This window comes from Myripristis murdjan, chromosome 7, assembly GCF_902150065.1.
Source record: "Myripristis murdjan chromosome 7, fMyrMur1.1, whole genome shotgun sequence".
NCBI lineage: Eukaryota > Metazoa > Chordata > Actinopteri > Holocentriformes > Holocentridae > Myripristis > Myripristis murdjan.
Window position 1 is genome coordinate 9208517 of NC_043986.1, and position 27836 is coordinate 9236352.

General features: G+C 40.5%; 1 protein-coding gene across 1 annotated transcript in view; it reads left to right on the top strand.

Annotated features, from left to right (window-relative positions):
• LOC115362436 (piezo-type mechanosensitive ion channel component 2) overlaps positions 1-27836 on the top strand; it is a 46455-nt gene that overhangs the window by 11612 nt on the left and 7007 nt on the right. Inside the window, exons 13-46 of the mRNA XM_030056359.1 lie at positions 1166-1432; positions 2384-2492; positions 2739-2860; positions 3326-3385; positions 5947-6095; positions 7190-7354; positions 8119-8160; positions 8566-8598; positions 9321-9430; positions 9640-9815; positions 10857-11033; positions 12099-12251; positions 12717-12917; positions 13576-13780; positions 13995-14096; positions 14565-14730; positions 16274-16517; positions 17745-17841; positions 18050-18209; positions 18440-18529; positions 18686-18771; positions 19236-19301; positions 19619-19731; positions 20303-20423; positions 20698-20772; positions 20932-21098; positions 22377-22576; positions 23433-23594; positions 24091-24208; positions 24371-24642; positions 24889-25147; positions 25720-25908; positions 26021-26228; positions 27267-27399. Coding sequence (XP_029912219.1) covers positions 1166-1432; positions 2384-2492; positions 2739-2860; positions 3326-3385; positions 5947-6095; positions 7190-7354; positions 8119-8160; positions 8566-8598; positions 9321-9430; positions 9640-9815; positions 10857-11033; positions 12099-12251; positions 12717-12917; positions 13576-13780; positions 13995-14096; positions 14565-14730; positions 16274-16517; positions 17745-17841; positions 18050-18209; positions 18440-18529; positions 18686-18771; positions 19236-19301; positions 19619-19731; positions 20303-20423; positions 20698-20772; positions 20932-21098; positions 22377-22576; positions 23433-23594; positions 24091-24208; positions 24371-24642; positions 24889-25147; positions 25720-25908; positions 26021-26228; positions 27267-27399 — 4997 coding nt within the window. The remainder of the gene's footprint in view (positions 1-1165; positions 1433-2383; positions 2493-2738; positions 2861-3325; positions 3386-5946; positions 6096-7189; positions 7355-8118; positions 8161-8565; positions 8599-9320; positions 9431-9639; positions 9816-10856; positions 11034-12098; positions 12252-12716; positions 12918-13575; positions 13781-13994; positions 14097-14564; positions 14731-16273; positions 16518-17744; positions 17842-18049; positions 18210-18439; positions 18530-18685; positions 18772-19235; positions 19302-19618; positions 19732-20302; positions 20424-20697; positions 20773-20931; positions 21099-22376; positions 22577-23432; positions 23595-24090; positions 24209-24370; positions 24643-24888; positions 25148-25719; positions 25909-26020; positions 26229-27266; positions 27400-27836) is intronic.

The following is a 27836-nucleotide window of genomic DNA, read 5'->3' on the forward strand; positions in this document are numbered from 1 at the left end:
GAGATGTTTACCTATTAGTGATATAAATATGATAACCAAACAGATAGAATAACACAACAGCTACTAAATTCAGAAAAGTGAATCCCTTTACAGTAACCCAGCCTTTAAAGCCAGGAAACAATAATCACAAAACTGAAATATCTAGATAACGCGCAAACATTGGCCCAACATGGGATATAGATCTAACATCACAATCTGCTGATCTTCAAAAAGAAGCATCTTACTTAAATAGGTTCAATGTTGACATTATATAGCAGTTTTACTACAAAGGCATGGTCTCCAAAAACCAAAATCACAGATGATATTTAGTCTGTGTCACATTACTGACATAATATTGTTATATCAACCAGCCCTACAACCACAGCAGCTGCCATTAGGAGATGCACTGGAAAACTGGCGATTTAAGTTGCTATTTAAATTTTGCGTGGACCCCAGGAATAGTAGTTGGTACCTTGGTGGTGACTAATGGGAATCCAAATAACTAATAAATAAATTCATTGATTAATGTAGCCCAATGGCTGGAAGGAAGAGTGATCTAGTCTGATAAGATTTGTTTCCAAATTTAGGTTCAAGTGATATAACAAACTGTTTGGTCTTAATCCCAGGTCACAATCCAAAAAGAGAGTCAGCTAACCTGAACTGTTGGCTGATGTAGCAAATCAACTACATAAATGTGTGGCTAATTAACATGTAACTCCAATAGCCACTACTAACACAATTGTTTTACCAGATATGTTGGGAAAATCAGATGGATCCATAACAAGATGGTGATGGTTCTGTAACCAGTTAAAAACAGAAACTGACCATTTTCAGTCAAAAAATGCACAAAAAACTAACCGTGTCTATTGAATTCTGTTCAGGCAACATTTTATGCAGCAAAAGTGCTTTGTTTGAAATAAATAGGGTGAACATTAGAAGACCTGCTAGTTAGCATGACCAGCTGCCACGGCTGAGGAGAGAAGAAACCTCACATGATGCTTATCCACAAAAACGTTGCCATAGTTAATCAAACCTTGAGGATTTCTATTTAAACAAAACTCCTGCAGCTGTCCCGCATCAGATCTTCCTCTTTGGAGTGGAGCAGCAGTGATGAGAGGATCACAAAGCCTAATCGATCTGAGCGCAGCAGGACAAACACACAGGTGTGGTACACTTTCTCCCCCAGGTGTGGAGCATCACCTACAACAGCTGGCTGACCTTTGCCTTGCTGGTGTGGTCCTGCGGGATCTGGATGATGCGAGACCGCCGCCGGTACGCCATGATGTCCGCCCCTTTCCTGGCCATCTACGGGACCGTTCTGGTGGTGCTGGGCTTCCTCAGCGGGCTGCGTCTGAGTCGCTCCGAGCTCTACCCGGGTCTGCCCTCTGCTGTGATCGTGGACTTTGACCTGAGCAGCTACCACCCGTCACCCTGCGTCCACCTGGGAGCGAAGGTGAGGGAGGGACTGTCGTGAGGAGGAGGAGAGGGAGAGGAAGTGGGATGCAAAGTGGGAGAAAGGGAGATAAAGACGGTGAGAGAGCACGGCTGGTGGAGGGAGAGAAATTATCCTAGAGAAGGATGGAGAGGAGAAAAGAGGGTATGCAAGAACACTGAAAATGGCATGCTGCAGTGCTTCACAGCGTCCTATAGATCCTAAAATTAGAGAGGGAGGATGGGGAGAGATGGAAAGAGGGAGAGAAATGGACACACAGATGATACCAGCTACATGTCTTCTCTGTCTGTGCTCTTTTATGTACATTTTTATGTCTTTGTTTTTATTTTCTGCATGAGTGAGAGGCAATTTATAACTGTGTGTACTGAATTTAATAAAAGTTTTACTTTCACACGTATTTAGTTATATTAGTGAATTTAATCATAAAATATTTCTAAAAGACAGAGCTATGCAAGTGCAAGGAATTATCTCATTGGTTAACCAAATGTTACCCTTCACATTTAGTTAACCAAGAGCCAAAGAAGCACAGTGGCTGAAAACGGCAAAGAAGATCAAAATAGAAATATAAAAGGCTACCACTTAGTTTTTCATTAATTCCTGATGCATGGTCATGGTCTCTGAAGATAAGCAGGCTAGTGAACCAATTTTTCTTAAATAGTTTTATTCTTGTATGACTAGTTGGAAGTCATCCAGCTTAAGTAGTCAATTAAATAAGTTAGTGTTAAGAGTGCTAGACTTCATAATAAGCACTTCCTTTGGACCATTGTCTTTTCACTATAGCCTATGTTACTTAGCTAGAAAAACTGCACGGTGATTTTTCTTCAAATTTTCAGTATAATTGTGTTGTGTTCTCTATGGCAAACTGTGCATTTTACATTTTACCACACTGTGTATTGTACATTCTGTGTGTGTGTGTGTGTGTGTGTGTGTGTGTGTGTGTGTGTGTCGCAGGTTTTCTACAGCTTCAGTTTTTGGCTGATGTTTCGTCAGCAGCTGAAGGAGAGACAGGAGGAGCAGAGCCTGAAGGAGGAGTCACTGGATGAAGTCAAAGTCACAACACGTAACACGCTCTTTCATCATTTTCATTTTTCTGTGTGTCCGTTATAAGAAAATAACTTCTAACTTAAGTAGTGTAGGAGCTGTAGGAGCATCCAGATGCGGAGTCATGAATTATAAAACAAGCTGTCCAGAGGATTAGGATATGAAGTTAAACTGTCTGTCTTCCCCTCCTCCTCTTCTTTTCCTCTTCTTCTCCTGCACTCTCTCTGCTCTGTCGGTGTCTTCCCCTCCCTCTCCTCTGCCTCAGCGGAGGAGGCTGAGCCATCTCCTCTGGTGGCGATGCTGGGCTCGGCGGTGAAAGGGACGCTGGTGAAGTACTGGATCCTCTTCTGCTGCTCCATGTTCTTTGTGGTCAGCTTCTCTGGCAAGGTACACACACTGGGCATTATGTGCTGTGTATGTAAGCTTAGTTTTCCAACAATCAGATACAAATCCTAACACTGGAAAAAATCCATTTGTGGCATGTTTGCTCAACTGCTGCACTGGTGTTGCATCATCCCTGAGAAGCAAGAAAAAGCAGTTTTATGGAAAATATTTTGCAAGGAATTTTCCTGCATTCCTAACAAGGAGCCTAGAGAATTTCATCTCGTCAGTGTGAAGCTGCTCTGTCGAATACCCATCCAGTTCGCTGCTCGCTTTGTCACATCGGTCAGACAGACAATAGAAAGTGCCTTGTGTATGATGCAGCAAATTTGCAGTTACATAGCGAATTAATCTGCACTCAAACATAAGTTTTTCAGGATCTGGTGATCCGATGTTGATGATCCCTGGCAGATGTTGATTATCCCTGGTATGAAATGTTCAGCTGATCATTGGTATTTCTCAACTGCACAGGTGGTCGTTTACAAGATCCTCTACATCGTCCTCTTCCTCTTCTGTGTCACCATGTATCAGGTTAGAGTCTTTCCTTTATGATCCCGTTGGCTGGCTGGGAATAAACAGTCAATATGTGGTCGACCTGATGTTTGACGTGAGATAGACCGATGTAGGAGCTTCTCTCTGACTTACAGGATACACAACTTTTTTCTGTTGACCTCTGCTTCAACAGGAAGATGATATCGGGTAGATTAATTCAATAGACACATATATCAGTGTGTCTGGTAGTGCCACATAATGTAGCTCCAACTATATTAACTAAATATATAACTAAAAATATGATTTAGTCATTTCATAGCGTCTTACCGACACGCAAAAAATCACCAATTTACCACAACATGATTTCAGTTTCTTCATCAGGCCTTTTAATTTATTTAATTTTCCTTGCACCATGAAGTCTTTTGTCAACACTCAGATGCTGTATCTGTGCTTCTCATATTTATTTTTGTTTGTTACACTTGTGTTTTTTTATTGTTGTATTTTATGTGTTTTTATCATCTTAACAATATGCAACTAAACTAACATCGGGTACATACAATATATTAGCTACATAAAGCCCCTTAACATCACATTTGCACACATTTTACTTTCATGTTCCCTTTTTCAGTTTTTAATGTGCAGGGCCACCTGAGATAATCCCATAAACAAGAGTTACACGAGTTCCTCATTGTAATTGTGTGTATAAGTCACAATGTTTTCTCGGTTTTCCATGATCCAGAGCCTCCCTGCTGGCTAATAAGTGAAGCCAAATCCAAATTTGTGTCTCATTCATCCATAATCTCCAAAAGAGCAATATTTTAGTCTCACTCCTTGTTGTGAAAATTGAATAAACACTGTTTGTACACTGTTTTCTCTGACTTTGCACTAAATGGGGGCAGAGTAGATAAAAGTAGATGAAGGATGGTAAATCAATTTTTTTTGAAAAGTGAAATCTGATATTGAGATTGCAGCGATGAGTGAGTGGGGAGGAAATTGGCCTCTACAGCCGGGAAGTTGCTGCACAAAGCCGGCGTTGTTTCGGCCTTCGCTGTCGCTGAGTGTCCACACTCAGATTATCAGCAGTAAATTATCAGCTGACTCAGCAGTTGTTGGAGCATAAGGAGGTCCTGCTCTTACATGAACACACACACACTCACATGCATGGCTCACACACTCCGAACACACTCACACACCCTGCCTCGGCGGTCATCAATGCGGCCTCACAGTTAAGAGTATTGATCACGACTCATAATCACAGACGAGATGTTTTTTTGCTGCTGTTTTCGCCGTTTCCACCCCCGTCTTGTGTTTCTGCTGACCTTTTAGAAACTCGTAACCACTTACCGAGACGCCTAATGGCCTCAGAGATGCTGCACGATAACATTATCCGTCTGTTCGCACAACATCAGCAACACTGCGGCGTTTTCACGTACAGGAGTGTGTGATCAGAGGAGTGTGGGCAGCTCGTTCTCGTCAAGATGTTACGTTGATGATCGTGGACAACAGAGGCGTTCAGTGTGTTTGGTGTTTTGTGATTCTGTGATGTAAAACTTCAGTTTGTCTCTGTTTTGGAAATCAAACTTTTTATGGACCAAACACCATCAGCTTTGTAGTGATAAAGTACTGGAAAAGATCGAGGGCAGTGAAAGAAGGATTTGGATTGTCATTTCGGAGAATTTTAAACAATCCATTTTTTTTTTTTTTTTTTAGAGAAACTGAAACTGAAATTGTACTTAAAAGTTACACTCAATAAGAATTAACTCAGCTCTGAGCTATTACTTTAACATTGTATTATAACATTTATGCTTTTTTGAGTATGAAATTCAAGTGTCAGGAATAGTGATTATAAAATATGCGATTAAAAAAAATATGATACTGGCACTAATTTCTTCCAAAGTTAACTCTGTCACCCTGTTTACATTTAACGTGTATTATTAATGTATTTATTTATTGATTAATTAATTTTTTAAAGCAACATTTGTTTTAAAGCAACAGCCCACAGCAAGTGTTACTATAGAGTTGTTCCCCAGTTGCTGCTAATAACTTGTACCAGTTTTTATTATTTTGTTTATATCTTGTTTTTATTGGTTAGAGAAAATACAAGGATACAAGGATACAAGGAAGTTTACTGGTCATTATACAACAGGTTGTATAATGAAATTAAAATGTGCATGTATTTTTACATACATTTCTTTATATTTTATATATTTACATTTGACACCTTAGCTTAGCTTTTAGTTTTTAGTGTTTCACTATTTTTTTTATTGTAATTAGTTTTAACTCTTCCTATTTGTTAACAGGTGTCAGGATGACTGATGCTCAGTTTTGTTGTACTTTGTGCAAAAACAATAAAGGAATCTTTAAATCTTGAATCTTGAACTAACTAGAATAAGCTGTGAAAATGTCAAGAACACAATAATAAAAAGAAAAAAAAAAGCCATTTTCTATAATCATGACTTTTGGTGAACACACACACACACATTGGGTGCTTTGTTGCACCGTTTTACCACTAAAACAGTAGTAATGTTAATTTTTTAGCGTGTGAGGAGAAAAGCCACCATGTTTCCTGCGGTGACTTGATGCTGATGTCTGTGTGTCAGACCCGGTATGACGTGTGGCGGCGGATCCTGAAGAGCTTCTGGGCCGTGGTGGTCGGATACTCCATGGTGGTGCTGATCGCCATCTACATGTACCAGTTCAGGAGTGTGTCGGGGCTCTTCAGGCAGATCATGGGCATGTCCGAGGAGGGGTGAGTGTATTAGGTCCACCTGCACAACCCAATCCAACTATTGTGCCATCAAGTTTCCTTTCCTGCTACCTATAATGCTCAGGTTTTCTTTTTGTCACAGTAATAGAGGTGTTAATTCACTTCTATGTTTGGCATTGAGCTCATAGTTAGTGCTGCTGCTGTACTGGACTGCAGTTTACTGAGAGGTGTTTCCACTATTCTGTCCCCTTAATTGTATATAAACAGGGAGGACAAAAAATGAGAAACACCTCTCAATATAATGTAGCCCAGTACAAGACCTCTGCAAACTACAACCTCAGTAATAAACACAGAATTAAATTTACACATTTTCCACAAAAACTGAACATTATAAACTTAAAACAGAATTTATGGCAGAGCTGCTGCATGGAACTGCATTAGATTGTACAGGTTGACCTGATGAAGTGGATGCTGTGTGTGTGTGTGTGTGTGTATTTGTGTGTGTGTGTGTGTGTATACCATAGTTACTATAGTTTTCATTACTTTTCATTCAGTTTTCATTACTTTTTATTCAGTTTTCATTACTTTTTATTTCGTTTTTAATTTTTGTTTTCAATTCAGTTTAGTTTCCAGAGTGAGTTTTTTTTATTTATTTATTTATTTTTTTAGTTTCAGTATTAGATTTAGTTTAGATTTAGTTTGTCAGGGTCTAGATTAAGAAATTCAGAATAGGTCTTTCAATCCAAACCCAAATCAACAAAGACTTATGCTAAAAACATTTTCTGTATATTTTTATTTTAGTTTAGTTAGTTTTCTAAGACACAATATCATTTCAATTAGTTTTTCTAAAGTCTAGTTTTTGTTTTTATTTCAGGTAACAAAAATGTTTTTTCACACCTAGTTTTAGTTTTAGTTAACTACAATAACCTTGGTCTATACTATGCATGTGATTTGCTGTTGTTGTTGCTGATTTTGGTAAAGCCAGTCAGTACTTTGTGTTTTATGGCCCTACAGGTGAATCTTTGTATCAGTTTGTTAAAACCATGCATCAGTCTTCACTTGTATGTCTCAACATGTGTCCTCTTTAGTTGCTAAGTCATTAAATGATTATTTTTCTTGTTTGCTGGTCTCTTCAGGCTTCGTGACCTTGGGTTGGAGCGATACCAGACAGTGGAGCTCTTTGCACGGATTCTGCTTCCCGCGGCGTTCCTGTTGGCCTGCATCCTCCAGCTGCACTACTTCAACTCCGACTTCCTGTCGCTCACCGACCTGGACAACGTGCCTGTCAGACAGACCTCCAGGTGACACCGTGCTTCTGTGTGTGTGTGAGTGTGTGTGTGTGTGTGTGACCACTCAGCACACCTTACAGCAGTGCTTCTCAAACATTTTTCAGTAATGTGCCCCCTTTGAAATATTTTTTGTTCCTCCTGAAAAATGCAAAATAAATATTGGTAGAAAAAATAAGCCACAAATCCATTTTCTGGATTTCTTTTTGTCTCAGCTTCCCGATTATGGCAAACAAACGTCCTCGCTTGGCGACCACGGCGGCAGATCGAAACCACAAACACACACTTTTGACCCCTGTGGGAAATCCAGAGGGAAAACTGAACATAAAATGTGGTTTATCCAACTTACATTTACATTTTTAATTGAACTTATTACAGCATAGGCTAATTATTTTAGGAATTTTGTGTGACTCATATTTTTAAACATTTTTTAAAAATCTCACATACCCCCTTCAGTACTTCAACGTACCCCTAGGTGTTTGCTCTCCCCGTTTGAGAACCACTGCCTTAGATAATGTAGTCTGCTCCCATAAACTACATTTACTAAAAATACAAGCTTGGAAGAAAATATATTTCTTGTGTTGTCCTGTTTTGTTTGTGGGTCAAAATAAACTCAAACTCAAACTTGAGCTTTAAACTCAACACAATATAATGTAAAAATGTTTTGTTTGTTCTCTTGAATGCTAAAAAAGGCTCTTTGTTCTGTGTTTTTAAGTTTTATTTATGTATTAAACATAAATCTCTGTCTTATCTGTCCATTTTTCCATCTCTCCGTCTAGAGAGGAAGAGCTCAGGAGTTCGGTGAATGTGATCTCTGAGACGTAAGAGCTGTGTTTGCTTCACTCACATTTCAGACGCCGCTCTGTGTGCAGACCAATCATGACAAACTGTATTTCACAGAGGTGCTTTTCTCCCACAATAGTGTTTCCCTAAACGTTGGTAATCAGTGCTGGAAACAGAAAGAGCTGGCCTCATCAGGTCCAAATGTTTTGCCGGCGGGTAACAAAAAGTCCCACTTGGGCTGTAAAATAATGAAATTAATGATAAATTTTATGGCTGCACGGGGATGCATGTGGAAACAGTGATCGACTTGTTTAGTGCCCCGGTTAAATTTGAACAAAGCACCCACACGTCCCATCTGCCCATCAGACTGGCAGAGATATCAGCTTCTTACACCAATAATTCCTGTTTTCTCCTCACACACTTCTCTTTTCCTGACTCCTCAGCATTAAAGAAAACCTGGAAAAGTTCCAGAAGAGGTAAGACTCGCCTCTTGTTTTCCAGCCTATTGGATAAAAAATTGGTGTCAGCAGCTTTACGATAGATTTATATACCTATTTGGAAGATGAGACATTTATTTGAAAATATGTAAAATATTGACTCATGCTTTAAGACCAGTATCTTTTGAAAGGATAAAATATGGCACAGTAAAAGTAAAAATGGATGTGAAATATGTGTCTTTGCTGTTGTATGTACTCCTGATGAAGATACCTGTCCTCTGTTAGACTAATGTCTTAATTGTAGATCCTCCTGTTGCTTATTAGAGCATGATATATCTGTTAATTCCCATGAAATGACCTCACATGACTTCTACTTGCTTAAATGGTGACATCATCCTGCGCTAGTGGGTGTAAATTAAAATTTCGACCAACAAAATCCTCACAATTCTTTAATCATCCGCTGTCATCCACCTTATCCCTTCAGATAAAACCGTGTCTCTCCCCCAAACTGACATCCTGTTGGTTTGCACTTGTGAATGATCCTTCCCTGCACCGTGTCCTGCACAAACATGCTGTTTCAACAGGAAAAACATCAAATCAAGAAAGTCCTCCATTTCATGGAGTCTTTACTTGCTGCAACAACCAACGTCCTAAAAAGGCATACATGAGCGAGTCACTGAAACCCCACCAGCTCATTTCAGTGGTTGTATGTTTTTTTTTTTTTTGTGGAAGATGGTAAAAGGTTTCCTGTTGTCCTCCAGGCTGGTGAAGGAGCAGCAGACTGGGAGAAGCCAGGAGACTCTGGACAGCGCTGGAATGCTAAACTCCCCGGAGAACGAGTGTGAGGTGCAGGAGGAGACAGCAGAAAAGGGTAATCATATCATCTATAGTTTTTGATGGGTCCCAACATAAAGAAACTATGTTTTACTGAACATAGAGTGTAATTGGATGTAATTGATTAGGCTGTATGGGTCAAACAACTCTCCATATCGCTCTTTTCCTCCCTTCCTGTCCTTTTCTTTCTTCTGCTTTCATTTCCTCTCCTCTCACCTTTCATCTCGTCCACCTTCTCCCTCCCAGATGAGCCCCCCCTCAGCCGTCAGGACCAGTGGGGCCTCATCGTGGACCGGGCCGGCTTGCTGCTCATCCACGCTCTGACGGGCTTTCACCGCCTGCAGGAGCTGTGCTGGCGGCTGCTGGAGCTCCACTGCCTCAAAATCGTGTCCTCCGGCATCATCTGGGTGTCCCTGCAAGAGGTGGGTTGAGGGGAGCCAGGGTTGTCGATTCATTCCGGCTGCTCCACCTGGCAGAGTGTCTGCTGATCGTCCAAATTTTACCAGCCAGTCAGATTTTTTTACATTTACAGTGAATTTTTTTTTTGTGCCCATTGGCCAACTGGTGGCGCTTAAATGCTCTTGAGTGCAGCTCTGATGTCAATCCAGCTTCACTGATATGATGTTTTAATATAGAATTTTAATAATTATAAATATAGTTTTCTTGTAATTTTTAAAAGTATTGTTTTGCAAAATTTCTGCTAATTTCTTTTCTGATTTTCTGCTAAGATAAGATAAGCCTTTATTAGTCCCACCATGGGGAAAATCATAAAGTTCATAATGATAAGAATAAAATAAGAATAAGAATAAAATAATAAGAATAAAATAATAATTTGTAATGTTCTGGTAACTTAATTGCTTTGATTGTTTTGTGCTCATGACAAATTAATTTAACTGAGCCTTATCTAACAAATAAAAACAGCAAAGTGAACACTACTACTATCCCTTCTCATCCGTTCACCACTTCTCATTAAATAAACCTGCTTTCTTTGGTGTTTCTACTTTGTTTTCATGGTTTGCATTTTTTTTCTAGCTTCAGCAGGTCTTTCCACAACATGTTTATGTCATCATATAACTGCAGGTTATTTCATTTAACCTGTCACTGTGTCCAGTGGACTGAAAAACGCCAAAGCTCACAAGACTTAAGCTGGCGGTAGCTATCTGTCTCAGGTCAGACTCTCAAAATCGCAGCCAAAATGACAAATATCATGTAAATAAATTGTAACGGGGGAATTACTTGACTAGTGCTTTGGAAATAGATTTACATTACCAACACAAAAGTGAGTTTGAGTTTGAGTCCTATTTCCTGGCTATAATTGTGCAACTTAAGTAGAAATATAAGTACAAAATATTAGGAACTCTTGTCAAATATTGACATGCTCAGTGCTCATGTATTCGGTGTATTCAGTGGAGAGGGCAATTTTTATTTTGTGTGAGTGATAAATTAAATGTTCATGTTCACAGGTTTCTCTGATGAACTACCTCTTTCTGGTTCTGTGGACTTTTGCCCTCCCGTTTCCACGGTTACGACCTCTAGCGTCCAGCATCTCCGCCGTGTGGGCCTGCGTCATGGTGGTGTGTAAGATGTTTTACCAGCTCAAAGTCATCAAACCGGCCGATTATTCCTCCAACTGCACTGCTGTGAGTACACACACATTTGTCTGTGTGTGTGTGTGTGTTTATTTTAATAAGGCAAATCTATAGTCTTAAACAGGATTGAGGAGCACACATTTTTCCTTACTTTTCTTTGCTGTGTATGTCTAATAATCAGCTGTATTGTTTTATTATTCTAATCTTTGATTATTTTATTATCTCATCATATACTTAATTTTATTCTTACTTTTATGCTCCTAATACTTTATTTTATTTTGTTGTCATTTTATTGGATTCTGCCTTTTATTTTGTTGTTGTGAAGCACTTTGTGTCCATGTTTTGAGAGGTGCTATACAAATGAAGTTTATTGTTCTTCTTCTACTTATTATTTTTTTCAATGTATGTCAATAAACAACATAGGTTTTCATTAACAGTAGTAAGTAAGTAAGTGTCTCAAACTAGACATAATATCTACAACATGTGCAAATTTCACATTTCTGCTGATCTTTTCCAATCAGCAATCAGTCGAAATTTAAAACTCTGATATCATTTTCCCTCCTTTTTCTCCAGCCGTCGGTTTCCATTTATTCCATTACGATATGAAAATGAACTTTCTGAGACTTCAGACTTTCTTCACACCAATATTTCATCACTGTAATAAATTCATCCAAATCAGTTTTTTTTTTTTTTTTTTTTTTTTTTTTTTTTTTTTTTTAAAGCAGCAGCACTGTTGGGTTGTGATGACTTGAACTTGGGTGGAATGAAACAGTCTCTCTGGTGAAATGTTTGCTTTACACGGCAAATTATCAGTTCCAGGGTTTATGAATGGCAATGACTTTGTTCGCTGCAGCAGAACATTGTACGGTGGGTTTCAACCAAAAATTGAAAATTGAGGGATTTTGATTATATGCTCTGAAATCTTAAGTGCCCCCACATGATTTGCACAGTGGATTGTTGAAGTGTGGTAAGCGGGCTAAACATTCAAAATCACTGTATTTCCATGATGTCACCTGCATTTCCTATCAGTATTATTGTTGTTTTGCTACCAAGATGGCAGCAGAGCGCTGTGACGTGAACCTCACACACATGTCTTGTGCCCGGTGTGTGTCTCAGGGCTTGGCTGTGTCCAACAGCTCGGATCTGGACGTGGAGGGAAACATGGTGGAGCTTCTCAAGAGGTCCATTCTCTACATCGAGCCCGTCGACCCGGTCTACTGGTGTGGAGCGCTACTCAAGTGCGAGGGCAGGATCCTTCCCTGTCTCAGGGTACGGTCACACACTTAATAAAGTCCGCTTCCAAGAAAGAGCGCATTCACACAAGATCAACACCAAAAAACACCAAAAAACTGTAAAACTATACTCATCCTGATTTAGGGTTCCCACCAATCTGGGTAAAATAGTTTTCCAAATATTCATTGTTAGGAGGCAGAGAAACTTGATTTGAGGGTTATGAGACTGATCTGCTTCAAATACAACATGAATAGCCTAAAATACCTTTGAACTTGCTGTGAGTCTGTGATAAAACACATTTTCAATGGCAGAGTATTTGTGAAGGTCACTTTACATTACTCCACAGTACCACGTTCATGAAAAAATGGTGTACAATTCTGGAAATGTTTTGGAATTTAACTGTAAAATAACTGGAAACGCAAAATAGTTTTAACCAAGGTCTAAAAATAATTTGAGACCCAGATCAAGCCTGTTTTAGGAAGTATTTTTCCTGTTTTGTAGAACCACCTGATGGTTCTGGGGCTGCTGGTGTTTGAGGCGACCGTCCACCGCCACCAGCTCTACTACCGTCTCCGTAACGACCTGAAGCCGCCGCCCTTCAGCATCATCTTCCTGGGCATCACGCGGCAGCACCTGGACCACGGCATCCTGCCCTGCATCAAGTACTTCATCAACTTCTTCTTCTACAAATTTGGACTGGAGGTGTGTGTGTCTGTGTCTGTTTTCATGTATCAGGGGCTGAATTCATGAATGTGTCTCTAAGACAGACGGTAGAAATGACATAAGAAGAAACTAGTTCTAAGTGTAGTTTGTCAATTTTTTCATCCAAATTTAAACTTTCATTTATTAAAATCAGCATGTTTGTCAATATTAATGCTGTCTAGTGGGTAGCAGAAAACTTGGTTTAATATATTAGACTCCAGATTCATTATGTTGCATCACTAAATCCATTCAATTTATAATTCACTTAAATAAGCAATTATATGAAAAGCTTTAAACATTACAATTGTAAGTGTGGCTGTAAAATTTGTCAGCTTTTCAGTAGAGATGCTGAAATTACAAATAAAGCTCAATAATAAATGTTAATGTTCACATTAGGCGCATGGAAGCTTATTAGGACTTTGAACTATAAACTAATTGTCACTGCAGAAATTGTAAGAGACGTGAAAAAAAATTGAGAGTTTTAATATCAAGAATAACATAAAAACAAATTGAGGAAAATATCTACAAACTGTTTTTGAGCATTTAATTTCTACTTTTTTTTCCTTTTTTGAGATTAAAGATAAAAAAAGAGAAGATTGAGAAGATTCTTTACAGGGTTTTGTGAATCAGCTGCTTATCCTTCGCCTCGCTCCCTCAGGTCAGTTTAATCGTGGCGGTCAACGTCATCGGTCAGAGGATGGATTTCTACGCCCTGCTCCATTCCTGCGCCTTGTTGGCTGTGTTGTCGCGGCGACGCAGGAAGGCCATCGGGGAGGTGTGGCCTAAATACTGCTGCTTCACCGCTGGGCTCATGGTGCTGCAGTACCTCATCTGCATCGGCATCCCTCCTGCTCTCTGTGTTGGTATGGAAATCATCAAAATAATCACCCATGATGAAGAAATCCTTGTTTGGCTACTCTGCACTGACATAATACAATAATGATTCAAGCTGTTGTCGGTTCATGAAAGTTTTTACAATAGAACAAGTGTCTAATATTGCAAAAGAAGCTGTTTTTTCTCCAGTGGTGCATGTAAAGTTCATCTGTGTTATATTCTTTTCTCTTTTTCTCTGGTCAGACTACCCTTGGAGGACAGCTCTTCAGCCTCTGACCTCTAACGTGATCAAATGGTTTTACATGCCAGACTTTGCAATGAAGCCCAATCCCTCATTCATATTCTGTGAGTTAGTTTTAGTCCTTTCCTTTCCTTCATCTCTTCTCATCTCTTCTCCTCTCCCATAACAGGCCATCCTGTCCCATCTTTGATTTTCTTTTAAAAATACAAAACGAGTCCCTCCAGCCCAGTCCTCATGGGGATGAGCACCAATAAAGAGGAAATCCTGCCATGTTATCCATGATCTGTGTTCCACATTATGTATATTACCTATATTTAAACTCGAAAATCATTGAGCGTTGGCCATAATTTACAATGATGTCGAGTAAAATGACATAAAAAAAAACTGCAAACGTAATAAATGATATAAGATAGGGGGAACAATCCGCTAAAAACAAGTATATAAATACAGTGAATTGAAATAATTAAGATACAAGACACAAAGACATAATAATATTAGCATAAGCAGAACATAATAACATAATAATGTTACTGTAAATGCTCGTCTAACCAGTCATCTCAACCTGTTTGCAGACGACCACCTCCTGCTGCTGTGCTCCTGTCTGCAGTGGCAGGTGTTTGAGGAGGAGAACCGGGCGGCCGTACGCCTCCTGGCGGGAGACAACGTGGAGATCAGCCGCAGTCTGGATCCATGCTCAGTCAACCAGTTCATACCTGTGGACAACTTCCTGCACTGCCGGTCAGAAATACAACCATCTGCGCAGAGTTTGATTCTAGATTTACAGAGAAGGAACGTAAAGCTGAAAGAGAAATTCATCAGAAGACTGTGTTGTTGTTCCAGTTGTGTTTCACTGCTGGTCTGATTTGCACTGCTAACAATTAAAGGGAGAAAACTGCATGGCCCTCAAACTTATATCCATTGATTAGCTGGTGTTGAAGGGCAGGACAGAGCACATTTTTGTGGAACTATACGAAACTCCTACTTAGTGTATTTGAAAGATTTTTTATCTTATTTTTCTTATTTTATTGTTTGTTTGTGAAGGAACAATGTACATTTATTAACTCTCAAAAAATGTAAATACACCCGAATTAACCAAAAGGCATCAGCAGTTCCTTTGACAGATTTTGTCAGGCATGCTTGAACAACAAAATAAAACAATATGTACAATCTTTAAAAACCTGCTGCACAGTGGTAAAGAGCATTTACAATAAAGTTAGACTGCAGACTAAACCCAATAGGAGGTATGGGTTAGTAAAATCATAACATACACCTAACGCATAAATTACGCAACACATGCAAATACTTTGTTGACTATTCTGGGACCTGATTTGTTCTGGTTTTGGTTTTGACATCTCAACCCCATGTGGATCCGGTCTTGACTCAAACTCGACTGGAGCTAGTCTTTGGCTCAGCTGCGGTGGTCAGTTTAAGTATAGACCATGTGATAAAGTGTTTTGTTGAGTCAAGAGCCGGGGCAAAAGTCCAGTAAGTAGATTAACCAGTCCTAACCTTGACAACAAAATAAAAAAAAAATTAATTTGGCTGCAAAGTAGATCTTGAACAGATGAATTTTTTCAGACTAAGTGAGTGTGTTGGTCCTGTAGAGCCCTGGTCCAGTGTCTGCCCTTGACTTGTCTCCTAACATGAACCGAGACTCACCCCCACCCTAAATATAAAGGCCTTATATTAAAACAGGAAATAGTCTGGACCCTGTAATTCAGCACTCAGTTTATTTATCTCTTTAAACAGCTTCCCGCTCTGTAAGTTAGCAGGCAGGTGGAGAATTGGGAGCCCATCACGCTCCTGTGGTCATATTGAGAGCATTAAGGGGCTGAGTTAGATCATTAATTTATGAGTGTTGTCAAACTTATGAAAGCTATTCTGGTAAAATGAAACCGCTGAATAAGCTCTCATGGACATCTCCCATTTACAGGACAGGCAGGGGCTTTCGTTTACGGGCTACTTAATTTTCTCTCTAGCAATCCATCATCAGATTTGCCGTCTCATTGTCGACAGAAGACAAAAATGGCAAAACGAAAGTGCATCAAAATCAGATTGTTTTCTTGGGTGGTGTCCACATGGGACGTTTGGGATCCATCAAATTCACAGAAAGACCCTCATTTGCCTGTAAATGTTTCTGTTGTTTTCCCCAGACGTGTTCCTACTTTTAAATCTTAAATCTTTTGTACAAATAAATTATAAAGCTAATATTGTCAATTTGTCAATTTTTGCCGTACAACAAATGCACACATGCCTCTTTCTGTTTCGGTCTTGTCGTCAGGTCTTACCTGGACATGGTGAAGGTGGTTGTGTTCAGCTACTTCTTCTGGATGGTGCTGTGCCTCATCTTCATCACAGGGACGACGCGGATCAACATCTTCTGTCTGGGCTACCTGGTGGCCTGTTTCTACTTCATGCTGTTTGGCGGCAGCGTGCTGATGCAGCCTGTCAGATACATCCTGAGATTGTGGGACTGGCTGATTGGCTACACCTGCTTCGTCATCGCCATGAAGAACCTTTTGTCTGTGAGTTAGGGAACTATTTTAAACAGTACAGTCTCACGGGTATTCGAGATAATGACATATGGACCAATTTAATTTATTTGATTGTGACGTCAGATGTTTTCATCATCACATCTATAGAGAATAAAATAATATTGAGATAATTAATGTTAGCAACTGAACAGCTAGAAAACATACAATACAGCACGAGATACAGAGATACAGACACACACTGCTTATAGAAAACAGCTCTTTATCACAAAACGCCAGCATTTGTGTCGTCCTTTGATATTGAAAAGATTCGGCTACACACTGTGTTGCAGCAAACTATTACATAATCCAAACTAATTTCCATACGAAGCAGATTAAAGGAGATTGAAATTGCAGCTAAAAATGTGATGATTTATAGCAATTAAAGCTTGTTCATCAAAAAACTCAGATTCAGTACCTCGTCCAAGTTCATTTCACTTTATTTTCTATGTAGATACTTGTTATGATATTCTCTGGGTCATGTGATTTTCTCTTTTTGGTTGGTGCAGCTATCCAGGTGAGGCCAGACATGTATTGTTTGTTTCTAAAGACCCGATGAAGACCCACAGTGGTCGAAACATGATTGATTCATGATTTAGTCACTACAATAAAGGCTTTTACAATATCTCCTTCCTCACTGTTACATGTCCTCGAATTTGGAATGACTGGATCGCCCTCTTGTCTGACGTTTTTCACATTTCCAAGAGCACTCGACACGTTTTTGATCTTTGTTTGATCGTATGGTGCAATTAGTCCAAGTTGCTCTCACCCACATGCATGATCCTATAGAAAATCTCTGGCTTGGGCGCCCCAGTAGCTCACCTGGTAGAGCAGGTACCACTTAATCCTTACCACAGCAGCATGGGTTCGAGTCTGAGCCCATCCGAGGTGGGCTCGGCGGAGTTTTTTGGAGAGGTCAAGCGAGTGTGCATGTGGATGTGCACACGACATAATTGGACTGTGATCGCAGTTCCTTGAAATTAATGCTTTGATGTTTGCATCTCAGACGGATGTTAACAAATGAGATTACAGACCTTTTTTTTCAGTGGTTTTAGAGTCCCTCAGACCCTCTGTGTATAATGGTAATTTCTCAAACTGATGAAAAAGATGCATCTTATTCCAATTTCAGAGTCATACACCGTTTTGTCTTAGTTGTTGGTGCTTTACTCTCCTCCTCTCTCTCTCCCCTTTGATTTTTCTGTCTGTCCTGTGATTGGTCAGCTTGGCTCATGTGCCTACCTGGACAGCCTGTTGAAGAACGGCTGCTGGCTCATCCAAACCTTCAGCATGTTCTGCACCATCAAAGGCTACGACGTCCGTGAGTCTCAACGCGGCAACCACAACTGTTTGTAGAGGACAAAGAGGAATTTAATACACAGCCACATAATTGTATGCATGCTCATTATTGTGTGTTTGTGTGCATGTGTGTTTTCCTGTGTGTGCATACATGGGTATGTGTGTGTCTGTGCACTATAATGGATAGAAATTGCTGTTTATTCATGTTTCATGTGTTTTAACCCCCATAGCGGAACCTGACGATCAGTGTGAGCTGCCGGAGGGTGAGGCTGGCATCGTCTGGGATGCGATCTGTTTCACCGTCCTGCTGGCACAGAGGAGAGTTTTCCTCAGCTACTACTTCCTCTACGTGGTGTCAGAGCTCAAGGCCTCTAAGATACTGGCCTCCAGGTTCGTATCCACAGACACAGAACAACTTGCCGCTTTGGTTCCTGGCACAACTCAACATTTTTCAATACATCCAACTCTGCTTTTCTTTGTTTTTTATCTTTCAACAATTTGTAACGGCACTTCATTACAACATTTGGTTGACTTCACCGCACTATCCTGTGACTAGACTACACTAAACCAAATGGAAACTGATTGAAAACTGAAATAGTATTTTCTCCGACTCTTCCAAGGGGCGCTGAGCTGTTTGAGGCCAAGGTGAAGAAGCTGGTTGCTGCCAGACTGGAGATGGAGAAAAAATCGGTGGAAACACTGAAGAAACAGTGAGACACACAACACACCACTGTAGTTTCAGTCGTTTTTTTTTTCAACAATGTTTATTATAATAACACCCCCACCCCTATCTTTCCTGTGCCGATTTTGCATTAACCTTTAAAAATACAAAAAAGTACATTTACTTGTCCTCTCTCCTCCTGCAGGATGGAGAAGATCAAATCCAAACAGAAGAGTCGACCTGGATCAGGAGACGAAGCAAAGCCTGCCGCTGCTGATCCGGAGCTGCAGGGTGAACAAACTCAGTCTGTCTCTGTTGCGCTGTTTCTGCTGCACATAGCGCAAACAAGCAAAGCATATGGGTGTATTTTCCAGTTTTTTTCAAAGCAGTTTCCATCAGATTATGTGTTTTATTTCATTTCTGTAATCTATAAACTCTATAAACCTTTAACCAATTCTGTTTCCGTTCAGTTTCTGTTTTGTGGCAATGAGAGATGTTTTACCTTTAGACTATAATATATTGTTAAAGGATATGCAATTAATCATTTTTACTGACAAAGGAGTGTCCATCGTGGTACACTCACCATCTTCCCAAATCTGCACAATATCCATAACAATAAGAACTGTCGTGCTTGAAATTAAATGTGTTACATTATGGAGCTCAGAAATCTTTATCAATAAGATTATTCTCTCTGAATGAGGGAATATAGAGTGCTGTATGTAACTGGGTTGTTTTTTTTTTTGTTTTTTTTCCAGACGATGAGGAGAAGGCGAAGAGAGATGCTGGAAAATGGTGGAAACCCTGGGTCTCTCAGCCCGGAGGTGAGTAAATCTGTGCTCAACGCTCTCAGAGGGACACAAAAAGAGAGTGAGCTCAGGCATTTGTAGTCATTTAGTAGATATCACTTTTTTTCCCTCAAATTATTCCTACCTGTGAAAGTAGCTAAATAACAATAATAATAAAAGGGTCTCTCTTAAGTAATTTTGTCATTTTTCACTCATCATGTATGATCTTTTTCAGCATGACTTCACACTCATAAAATTAAATAAATTCGTGACTAGAAGCTGGTCAGGATCAGGTGCCTTGCTCTAGGGAATCCCAGTATGAACGTTTTATGACACTGCTGTGTTTGCTGTAGTGGAGAACAACTGTGGCTACCACCTGTTTGAGAGCGACAGTGAGGAGGAGGAGGAGGAGGTGCAGGAGAAGAAAGAGGAGGAGGCGCCACCAAAGAAGAAATCAGCGTTTCAGGTGAACGTGATGAAAACAGCAGAAACACGACAGACAGAGTAATAAAGTCACTGACCGGTGTTTGTCAGCAGCCTCGACCTGGTTGTAGAAAACAAGCAAAAACAGAAACGATCATTTGGTCTTTTTATTTTTTGGCGCATTTTTATAGCTCCATGTTGTGAATTGTGATGCTTAACACGTAATATGGAAGTCCAGCTTTTTAGATCAAGAATCTGAGCGTTTCCATCAATCAATCAATACTTATTTCATTTATTCCACTGGCAGTATTACCTTGGTTTGAAACAGCTGTTGATGTGGCCTGATGAACTTGGGCTAGGTAGCTGAGAGCTGGTAGCTAAAATATGAAGAAATTTACATTTAAAGCGCTGTATTTTTTTTTCCCAATCACATCAAAATGTTTGACAGGGTCTCCAAAGTCCATGGGTCACACATTTTTTTTCAACAGTGGGATCCAAATTTAAATCAAAGCATGCAAATCAAGACTGGAGGTTTTGACTTGACCACGGAGGTTAATTTCACAGTAATGTAACTTTATCGGTGGAGATGTGTGACCATGTCCTCGATGTCGCAGCTGGCCTACGATGCCTGGGTCACCAGCTCTAAATCGGCCCTGAGGGACCTGAAGAAGGAGAAGAAAAAGATCAAGAAGGAGGAGACGAAGAGAGCGAAGAGAGAGCTGCAGAAACAGCAGGGTGAGAAGGGAAAACTGATCGGAGGGCGTTGAATTCACTTTTTGATATCAGTTTGTCTGGATAGCTGAGTTTAGTCATGTTTTTCTTTATCTTCTAATTTCACAATGGTGGGTATAATCCACTGTCCTGCATGCAGCCCTTATATAGTGGCGTAAAATGTAAATGTAAATTATTCACCCACATTACATCAATTGGATCTCACCTAACGGAGCAAATACTGCTGCTGTTGCATGAAAATGTGGTAGCAGCAACGTTCAGGGGCTTTTTTTTCCAGGCATTGAGAGAGCAGACTCCAGCGAGGATGAGTTGGATGAAAGCTGCGTGGAGGAGGAGAAAGAAGAGGAGAAAGGTAAACATGATGAAAAAAATCACAAAAGCTGAGAAATGACAGAATCAGCACTCGCTTTTCCCTAAGATTTTAGCAGTAGGTCTCAATGCAATATGAATCTTTCTCTACCATTGATACATCAACTTTTTACGCCCCAAAATTCGTTTCCTTCCGTTACAGAAAACATCTTCCAGCGCTGCATCAACACCCTGAAGTTCGGCTGGGCGTTCGTCCAGTCGCTGCTCGACGATCTCACTCAGGGACTGAACTCCTTCTGCAAAGACAACCTGGACATTTCCAAGGTGCTGCGCTTCGAGAGAGCCTTGCTCAGCCAGCAGCAGAAGAAGGTGATAAATAATAACAAAACAAATTCATCAAAATGCCTGTTTTTGTGACATTTCATACGTTGGATACCAACACGATTTAGATCATGAAGTTTATTTATTATGGTGCTAAAATATTCAAGTAAACTAATATTTCAATATACAAAATGTCATTTTAATTTATTTTTTCAGTGAATAAAGTCAGACTGTTTCATTCTGAATCACAAAACACTTGGTAAGATGGAATGACAGAAGAAATTGTAAAGATCATCTTAATTACAGACTTTTAAATATATGGCAAAAATGTAATAATTTTCACCCCTTTTTGTGTAAAATATCCCACAAAATAGAAATTACAAATATAACACACAGGTTCTGTAAATTGCCAGTTATTTTTGTGAAGAGCCAGTGGGTCAGACATGTGAAGTTGAAATGAAGTGTTTTACATAAATGGAGTACAGCCGAGCAATACAAAAGATTAAAGATTTAAACATTAACTTATGCAATGGAATATGGAATAGTTTTATTTTTAACCTAATTTTGTATCTGTTTGTGGTTGTTTTTGGTTGTTATATTTGAAGACACTCTTCTACCCGCAACAGGAATACACCGTTTGTCTAAAACTTCAACTTCATGCACAACAAATGTGTTTATCTAGATCCTCGTAGCCTTTTAGCTATTCTCTGAAACTAAAATAACCAACAAGAACAGAAAATGCAGCATGGTCACAGCTCTTCATAGATGCACCAAACTCACCAGGACTCCCTGGAAGAAGACACATTCTGTCTCAATGGGACCTTCCTGGTAAAATAAAGGATAAATAAAATAAAATAAATGCCAACATAAAGAGCTGCTAACCTCTAAACAATTTCACTAGTTTTGATTTCAGTAGCGTTTTATTGTCATACTGTGTTATAATACCTTCTTGTAGGTTTTCTGTTCTCAAAATCCTACTGAACATATGTATTTTGTTTTAGCCTGAAAGTGTAAAAATCTGAAGATACCTGACACATCTAAATAAATTAAGTGATCAGTGACACTTTTTCCCTGCTTTTTATATTATTTTATTATTTTATTATTATTATTTTATTTTATTTTATCTTATTTTATCGTATTATCCTATTGTATATTTTACCTTTTTATTCTGCTTCTATTGTGTTATCTTGTGGTGTTTTATCTTGTTGTGCAGCACTTTGGAAAACCTTGTGTTTGTTAAAATTGTGCTATATAAATAAAGTGGATTGGATTGGATTGGATTGCTTTGTCCTCTTTGGTTTGATCGTCCTCTCCTCCACCCGGCAGGGTCGAGAGGTGAGCCAGGAGAGTGTGAAGCAGTTTTACGAGAGCCGGCTGTCCCGTCAGAACACGTCGTCGTCTCTGGACGAGCTGGACGAGCCCCTGCCTCCTCCCTCCTGGCCGCCCGCCGAGCCCTCATCTCATCACGCCTACAGCAAGCTGAGGAACCAGGCGTCCAAGGTGTCCTGGGCCAGCAGCGTCTCCAGGTGCGTTTCTGCGTGGATCCGCTCACCTGCAGTGACGGCCAACCTTTAAAGAACTAAGCTTGATCAGTCACACACTTTTATTATGTGTGTTTGTGTGTGTATCCTCATGTGTTTGTGCTGTATGTGTAACAGGGATGTAGTTGAGGGTAAACCCACCTGAGCTCAATTTACCTTTTTAGGCGAACATAAATCTTATTTATTCACATTATTTTGAGGTATTTTCAGCCATATGTGATATTTACTTTATTATTGAGTACACCCTCCTAGCCTGCCACCCATAGTCATATGACCATTAATCATACAGTAAGTAAAATTTACACCTTAATTTATTGTGTGTACCAATAAATGCCTATTCTAATTGTGGTAGAATCACAAAAAAGCTTCTGGCAATTGTGACATTTTTTTTTAAATAAGTCAAAACATTTGAAATAAATAATAATTTATTTGACCGACCTTGAAAAAATGTACAAGCATGTGTTGTGCAAGGGGAATTTAATTTTGGAAGTTTAGCTTTTTTGCAACATTTTATTAGGGAGATGAGCGTTCACATCTAAGTTATTAGTTGTAATTGGGTTTAATATATACATTTTCTTGAATTTTTTTTTTTTTTTTTTTTTTTTGCAGGGGTTTAACGTGGAAACTGGATATATTGATGGGATAATGTTGTGATATTAAATTCTGGATATTGCCCAAGTGTAAACTTCAGTCAGCAGAGTGAATGGTCTTCAGTGGCTTCCCTGATGTTACAGCTGCCAGCTTATCATTCATATAAAACACACTGACACAGTATTTACAGCTTTTGCCCATTTCCTCTCTTCATGTTGCTGCCTGCTAACCTTCCCCTGGTCTCTCCCAGCTGCATGACCGATGAGACGATGCTGGGCTCGAGGCAGCCCACCCAGGAGGACCTGGACGAGCCTCCTGCCATGTCGCCCGCCGCCAACCAGCTCAGACGGAGGCTCCTGAAGACGGCCAACATCGACTTCACCTCGTTTGACGGCGATGGGCCCCCACCAAGGTGACGGGGAATCCCCTGTTGCACACACACACACACACACACACACAAGCCACCCAAGAGAGTCAAGCCAGATCAGAAAAATTGTAATTTAAAACAATGTAGAATAGATAGAAGACTCTGTGCTCCATGAGAGAAACTGTTTGAGCCACAACTTGATCTGCACAAATCTCTTAATAAAAAAGAGAAGAGCTCTCCAGTCACAGCTCAAGTAAACGATGATGCACAAAAACTAAAGTTTACACCCACAATGTTATCTCAGTGAATGTAAATCTTAAATGTAATGTGATTTTCTGCACTATTTTACATTTTTTTGCATTTCTTCCTCAGTTCGCTATTTTCCTTCTCTGACATTTTCTGATATATTCCTGCTACATTTTTATACGTACAATTAAAGTCATGTTACACACTGTACTGTGCTTTATATATTTTGTATATTGTGCAAATTGGAGCAGCGGTTCAGCTGGATAAATGTCTGACTGTCTCCTTTCCCCAAAAGCCTTGAAGATGTCGCTCCTCAAAAGGAAGAGGAGGAAACAGGGGATGCTGAGGAGGAGGAGAAAGCAGAGGATGAGAAGAAACAGGAGCAGCAACAAGAGCAGAAGGAGGAGGAGGAGGAGGAGGAGGAGAAAGAGGAGGAGCAGGTGGATAAGGAGGAGCAGGAGGAGCAGGTGGTGAAGGAGGAGCAGGAGGAGAAGGTGGAGGAGGAGGAGATGGAGGAGCAGGTGGAGAAGGAGGAGATGGAGGAGCAGGAGGAAAGGGAGGAGCAGGTGGAGAAGGAGGAGGAGGAGGGGCAGGAGGAAAGGGATGAGCAGGTGGAGAAGGAGGAGGAGGAGGAGCAGCAGGAGGAGCATCATGAGACGGAGCTGCAAAAGCAGGAAAAGGGATCACAGGAGATAGAAGAAGACGAGGAGCACCCCGACCACCCAGAATCCCTCTCTCTGGGGTTCAGGGAGGGCGAGGGAGACAAAAGTCTGGATCTCCCAGAATCCCCCAGGCCTCTGAGTCAGGAAACGAGGAACCTCACTGCGAGCGAGCTGCTGCTCAACAAGTCAGTCACACGACAAACTTATCATTCAGCAGTAGATCAGTAGCTGGATGCATTTTTCTTTATTTTTATCCTGAGATTTTCCTTTTTCAGAATATTCTAGTGTATTGTATTGGCCCCTTCATTTTCCTATTAAGTACAAATCTAATTCTAAAGCCTTGCCTTTTTGTCATCTAACACCATCTCTATTTCTCTCTTTGTCTTTTTCCTTTTTCTTCTCTCCTCCACCTCTCTCCTTCCCCCCTGCAGCATGTTTCAGAACGACGAGATCTCCGAGTCCGACAAGTTCTACCAGACGCTGCCGAGGCCGCTGAAGCTGCTCTTCGCCCTCTACAACACCATGGTGTCCAAGTCGGAGATGCTGTGCTACTTTGTCATCATCCTCAACCACATCGTGTCCGCCTCGTTCCTCTCCCTCATCCTGCCCATCCTCATCTTCCTCTGGGCCATGCTGTCGGTGCCCAGGCCCACAAAACGCTTCTGGATGACCGCCATAATATACACAGAGGTGTGTTTGTGTGGAGCCACACATGACCTTTGAATGTGAAGGGGGTCACTCCTATAAACGCTGGTTGTACATAATAGATAAAAAAAACACACAGATGTTTATATCCTTTACAGCGGCGGTTCTCTTTTTTTTCTTTTTCTTTTTTCGCCTCTTGTAATCCCTTAAAATAATTTTTAAAAAAATGTTTACTTGCAACACCCGCCATATGTTGTGAAAGCTCTTGAAAGGACCTCTAAGGTTCACACCACTCAGTATTTCATAAGAAAATATATGAATATATGAAAAAAGGTGTTTTTTCTTAACCTCTAACTGCCTATGTCATTGGTGGGTGTGTTATTCCTGCATGGCTGAGCTTTACTTAAAATTTAGTGGAGATCCCAACGTTTTCAAGGATGCCAAATATGCCCCACTAACCTGCAGGGAAACATTTGCAGATATATATGTATTTATCGCTTCAGCCTTAAAATAATAGCATCTTGTGTTTGAATATTTTGATCTTTTTTTTTTCTCTCCAAATGATGGATAAATCATTTTGGGCTGAAATTACCCTCAACCCTCTCGTGTGTCTGCAGCTGACCGTTGTGGTGAAGTACTTCTCCCAGTTTGGTTTCTTCCCCTGGACCACCTCCAAGTACCGCGGCGTGAACGCCGAGGAGCCCTTCGCTCCGCCCAACATCATCGGGGTGGAGAAGAAAGACGGCTACGTTCTCTTCGACCTCATCCAGCTGCTGGCTCTCTTCTTCCACCGCTCCATTCTCAAGGTGCTGAAATTTATCATCTCCTTAAAATACACCAGCGTATGAAATATACTTGGTATCCATGAAATCAGATCCTGTTTGACAAATATTTGCCGATGTGTCCTTTGCTCCACAGTGCCACGGCCTGTGGGACAACAAGGAGGTGGAGATGCCTGATTTCTTTAAGAAGATGAAGAAGAAAGTGGATAAGAAGAAGATGATGGGAGGAGACAAGCCGGGAGCCGCGGAAGGAGCTCCACGCCGGCTGAGGTTCCTCCCCCTGCAGGCCTCCACCACCTCCATCTTCTGTAGGCGAAAGAGAGGCGACTCTGGAGAGTCTGATGGTGAATATTCAAAGAAAAAATACCCTTAATTCCAGTACATTCAGCTTCATGCTCTAGGCTCTTCTGATCTGTTTTGGATGTGTTGGCTGTGTGCCGAAAGTTTTGAAACTGGTAAGACTTGAAATGCAAACTCATCTCAGATCAGTGAAGCCACCTTAAAGGAAAAATCCACCTTAAAAACAGCTATTTCAAATACTATGCATTTATTGACGCATTTGTTTTGTGGTGAGTATTTTTATTTTTCCGTTGGATAATTGGCAAAAGATAGATCAAAACATTAATGGTAAATTATGTGCAGCAGTCATGTATGGGGAGGATCCATTGTTGAAGATACTAATTTCTCCACCGACAGAGGCTTCAATAGGCCAGAATGCAATGCAGCCAAGTAATGCATTTTTAGTACGGGATGACACTGTCCCTTTTTTCTCTATTGGAAACTCTCACTCTCTTGTTTACACTATATTATCTCATCACATATACTCTCCTCACATATAACCTGCTGCTCCATGCAAAAACCTTTTTCCGGGTACTGTTGAGAGGAAATTTGGGAAATGAAGGAAGTCAGTAACTCAAGTGGACGTAGAGGAAGCAGGTTTAGGGAACATGGGTGCAACAAAAAGTGAAATTACAAAACACCTCATGTTAAAATAATTTCTGATTGGTGATATATGACAGTCGCAGAGGATCTTGGGAGACTCTAAGCAGACTCTATTGGCCTGGCTACCAAATTCACAATTAAGGTTAAGGTTAAGGTTAGGGTTAGGGTTAGGATTAGACGTATGCAGCTACATCACATTCAGTATGGCGACATGGAGGGGTAAGTGGGATGGTCCAGTGGATTTTTCCCCAAACGTTCAAATAACATGAGCTCTTGTCTCTTTTCACATCATTTCCACTTTGTGTCACATTCATAAAGTTCCTGCAATATTGTAGTGTGGATGTACCTGAAAGGAAGAGATGCCACTTTGCTGCATAACTGTAAACCTACCCGATATCATTAACATTTTCCCATATCGTGTTTCCTTTTATTTACTGGAGAGGTGAAGCCCAAGAAGCCCCCGAGGAAGAAGAAGCGGCACCGCCAGCACAAGGCCCCCCTGACCAGGAAGCAGAGGATGAGACAGCAGTTCAGGGAGAGGATGCTGCAGGCCAAAGCTGCTGTCATAGAAGTGTGCGTGGCTTCACTTTCTCTACTCGTTCAAAATCATCCCCAAGCGACTGTGTTTGTGGCTCTTGTCTGATGTATTTGCTTTTTGGTCCCTCAGTTTCCAGTAGATCAGGTGGGCAAAGACGGAAGCGTCCTGCCTTTTGAACTGTTTTGGTGTTATCCACCTGTCTCATTGTCCTGTAGACGCTCAGTTTGTTTGTTTGTTTTTTTAACTGGTAAGAGTGGAGCTCAAAAAAACTTCACACAGCACGCTCAAGGAAAAAGATGTTTGCTCATTCACTGCTGTTTGTATTTAGCTCAATTTTCTATTTAAGCAATAATTCATCGCTTGCTGTGGGTAGAGACGTGTTCACACCCGACACGAGAATTTCATTTGGGAAAAACGGGGGCAATTACAAAGGCTGGGACAATTTTCTATTGCAGCCCCACTGTGTGATTTA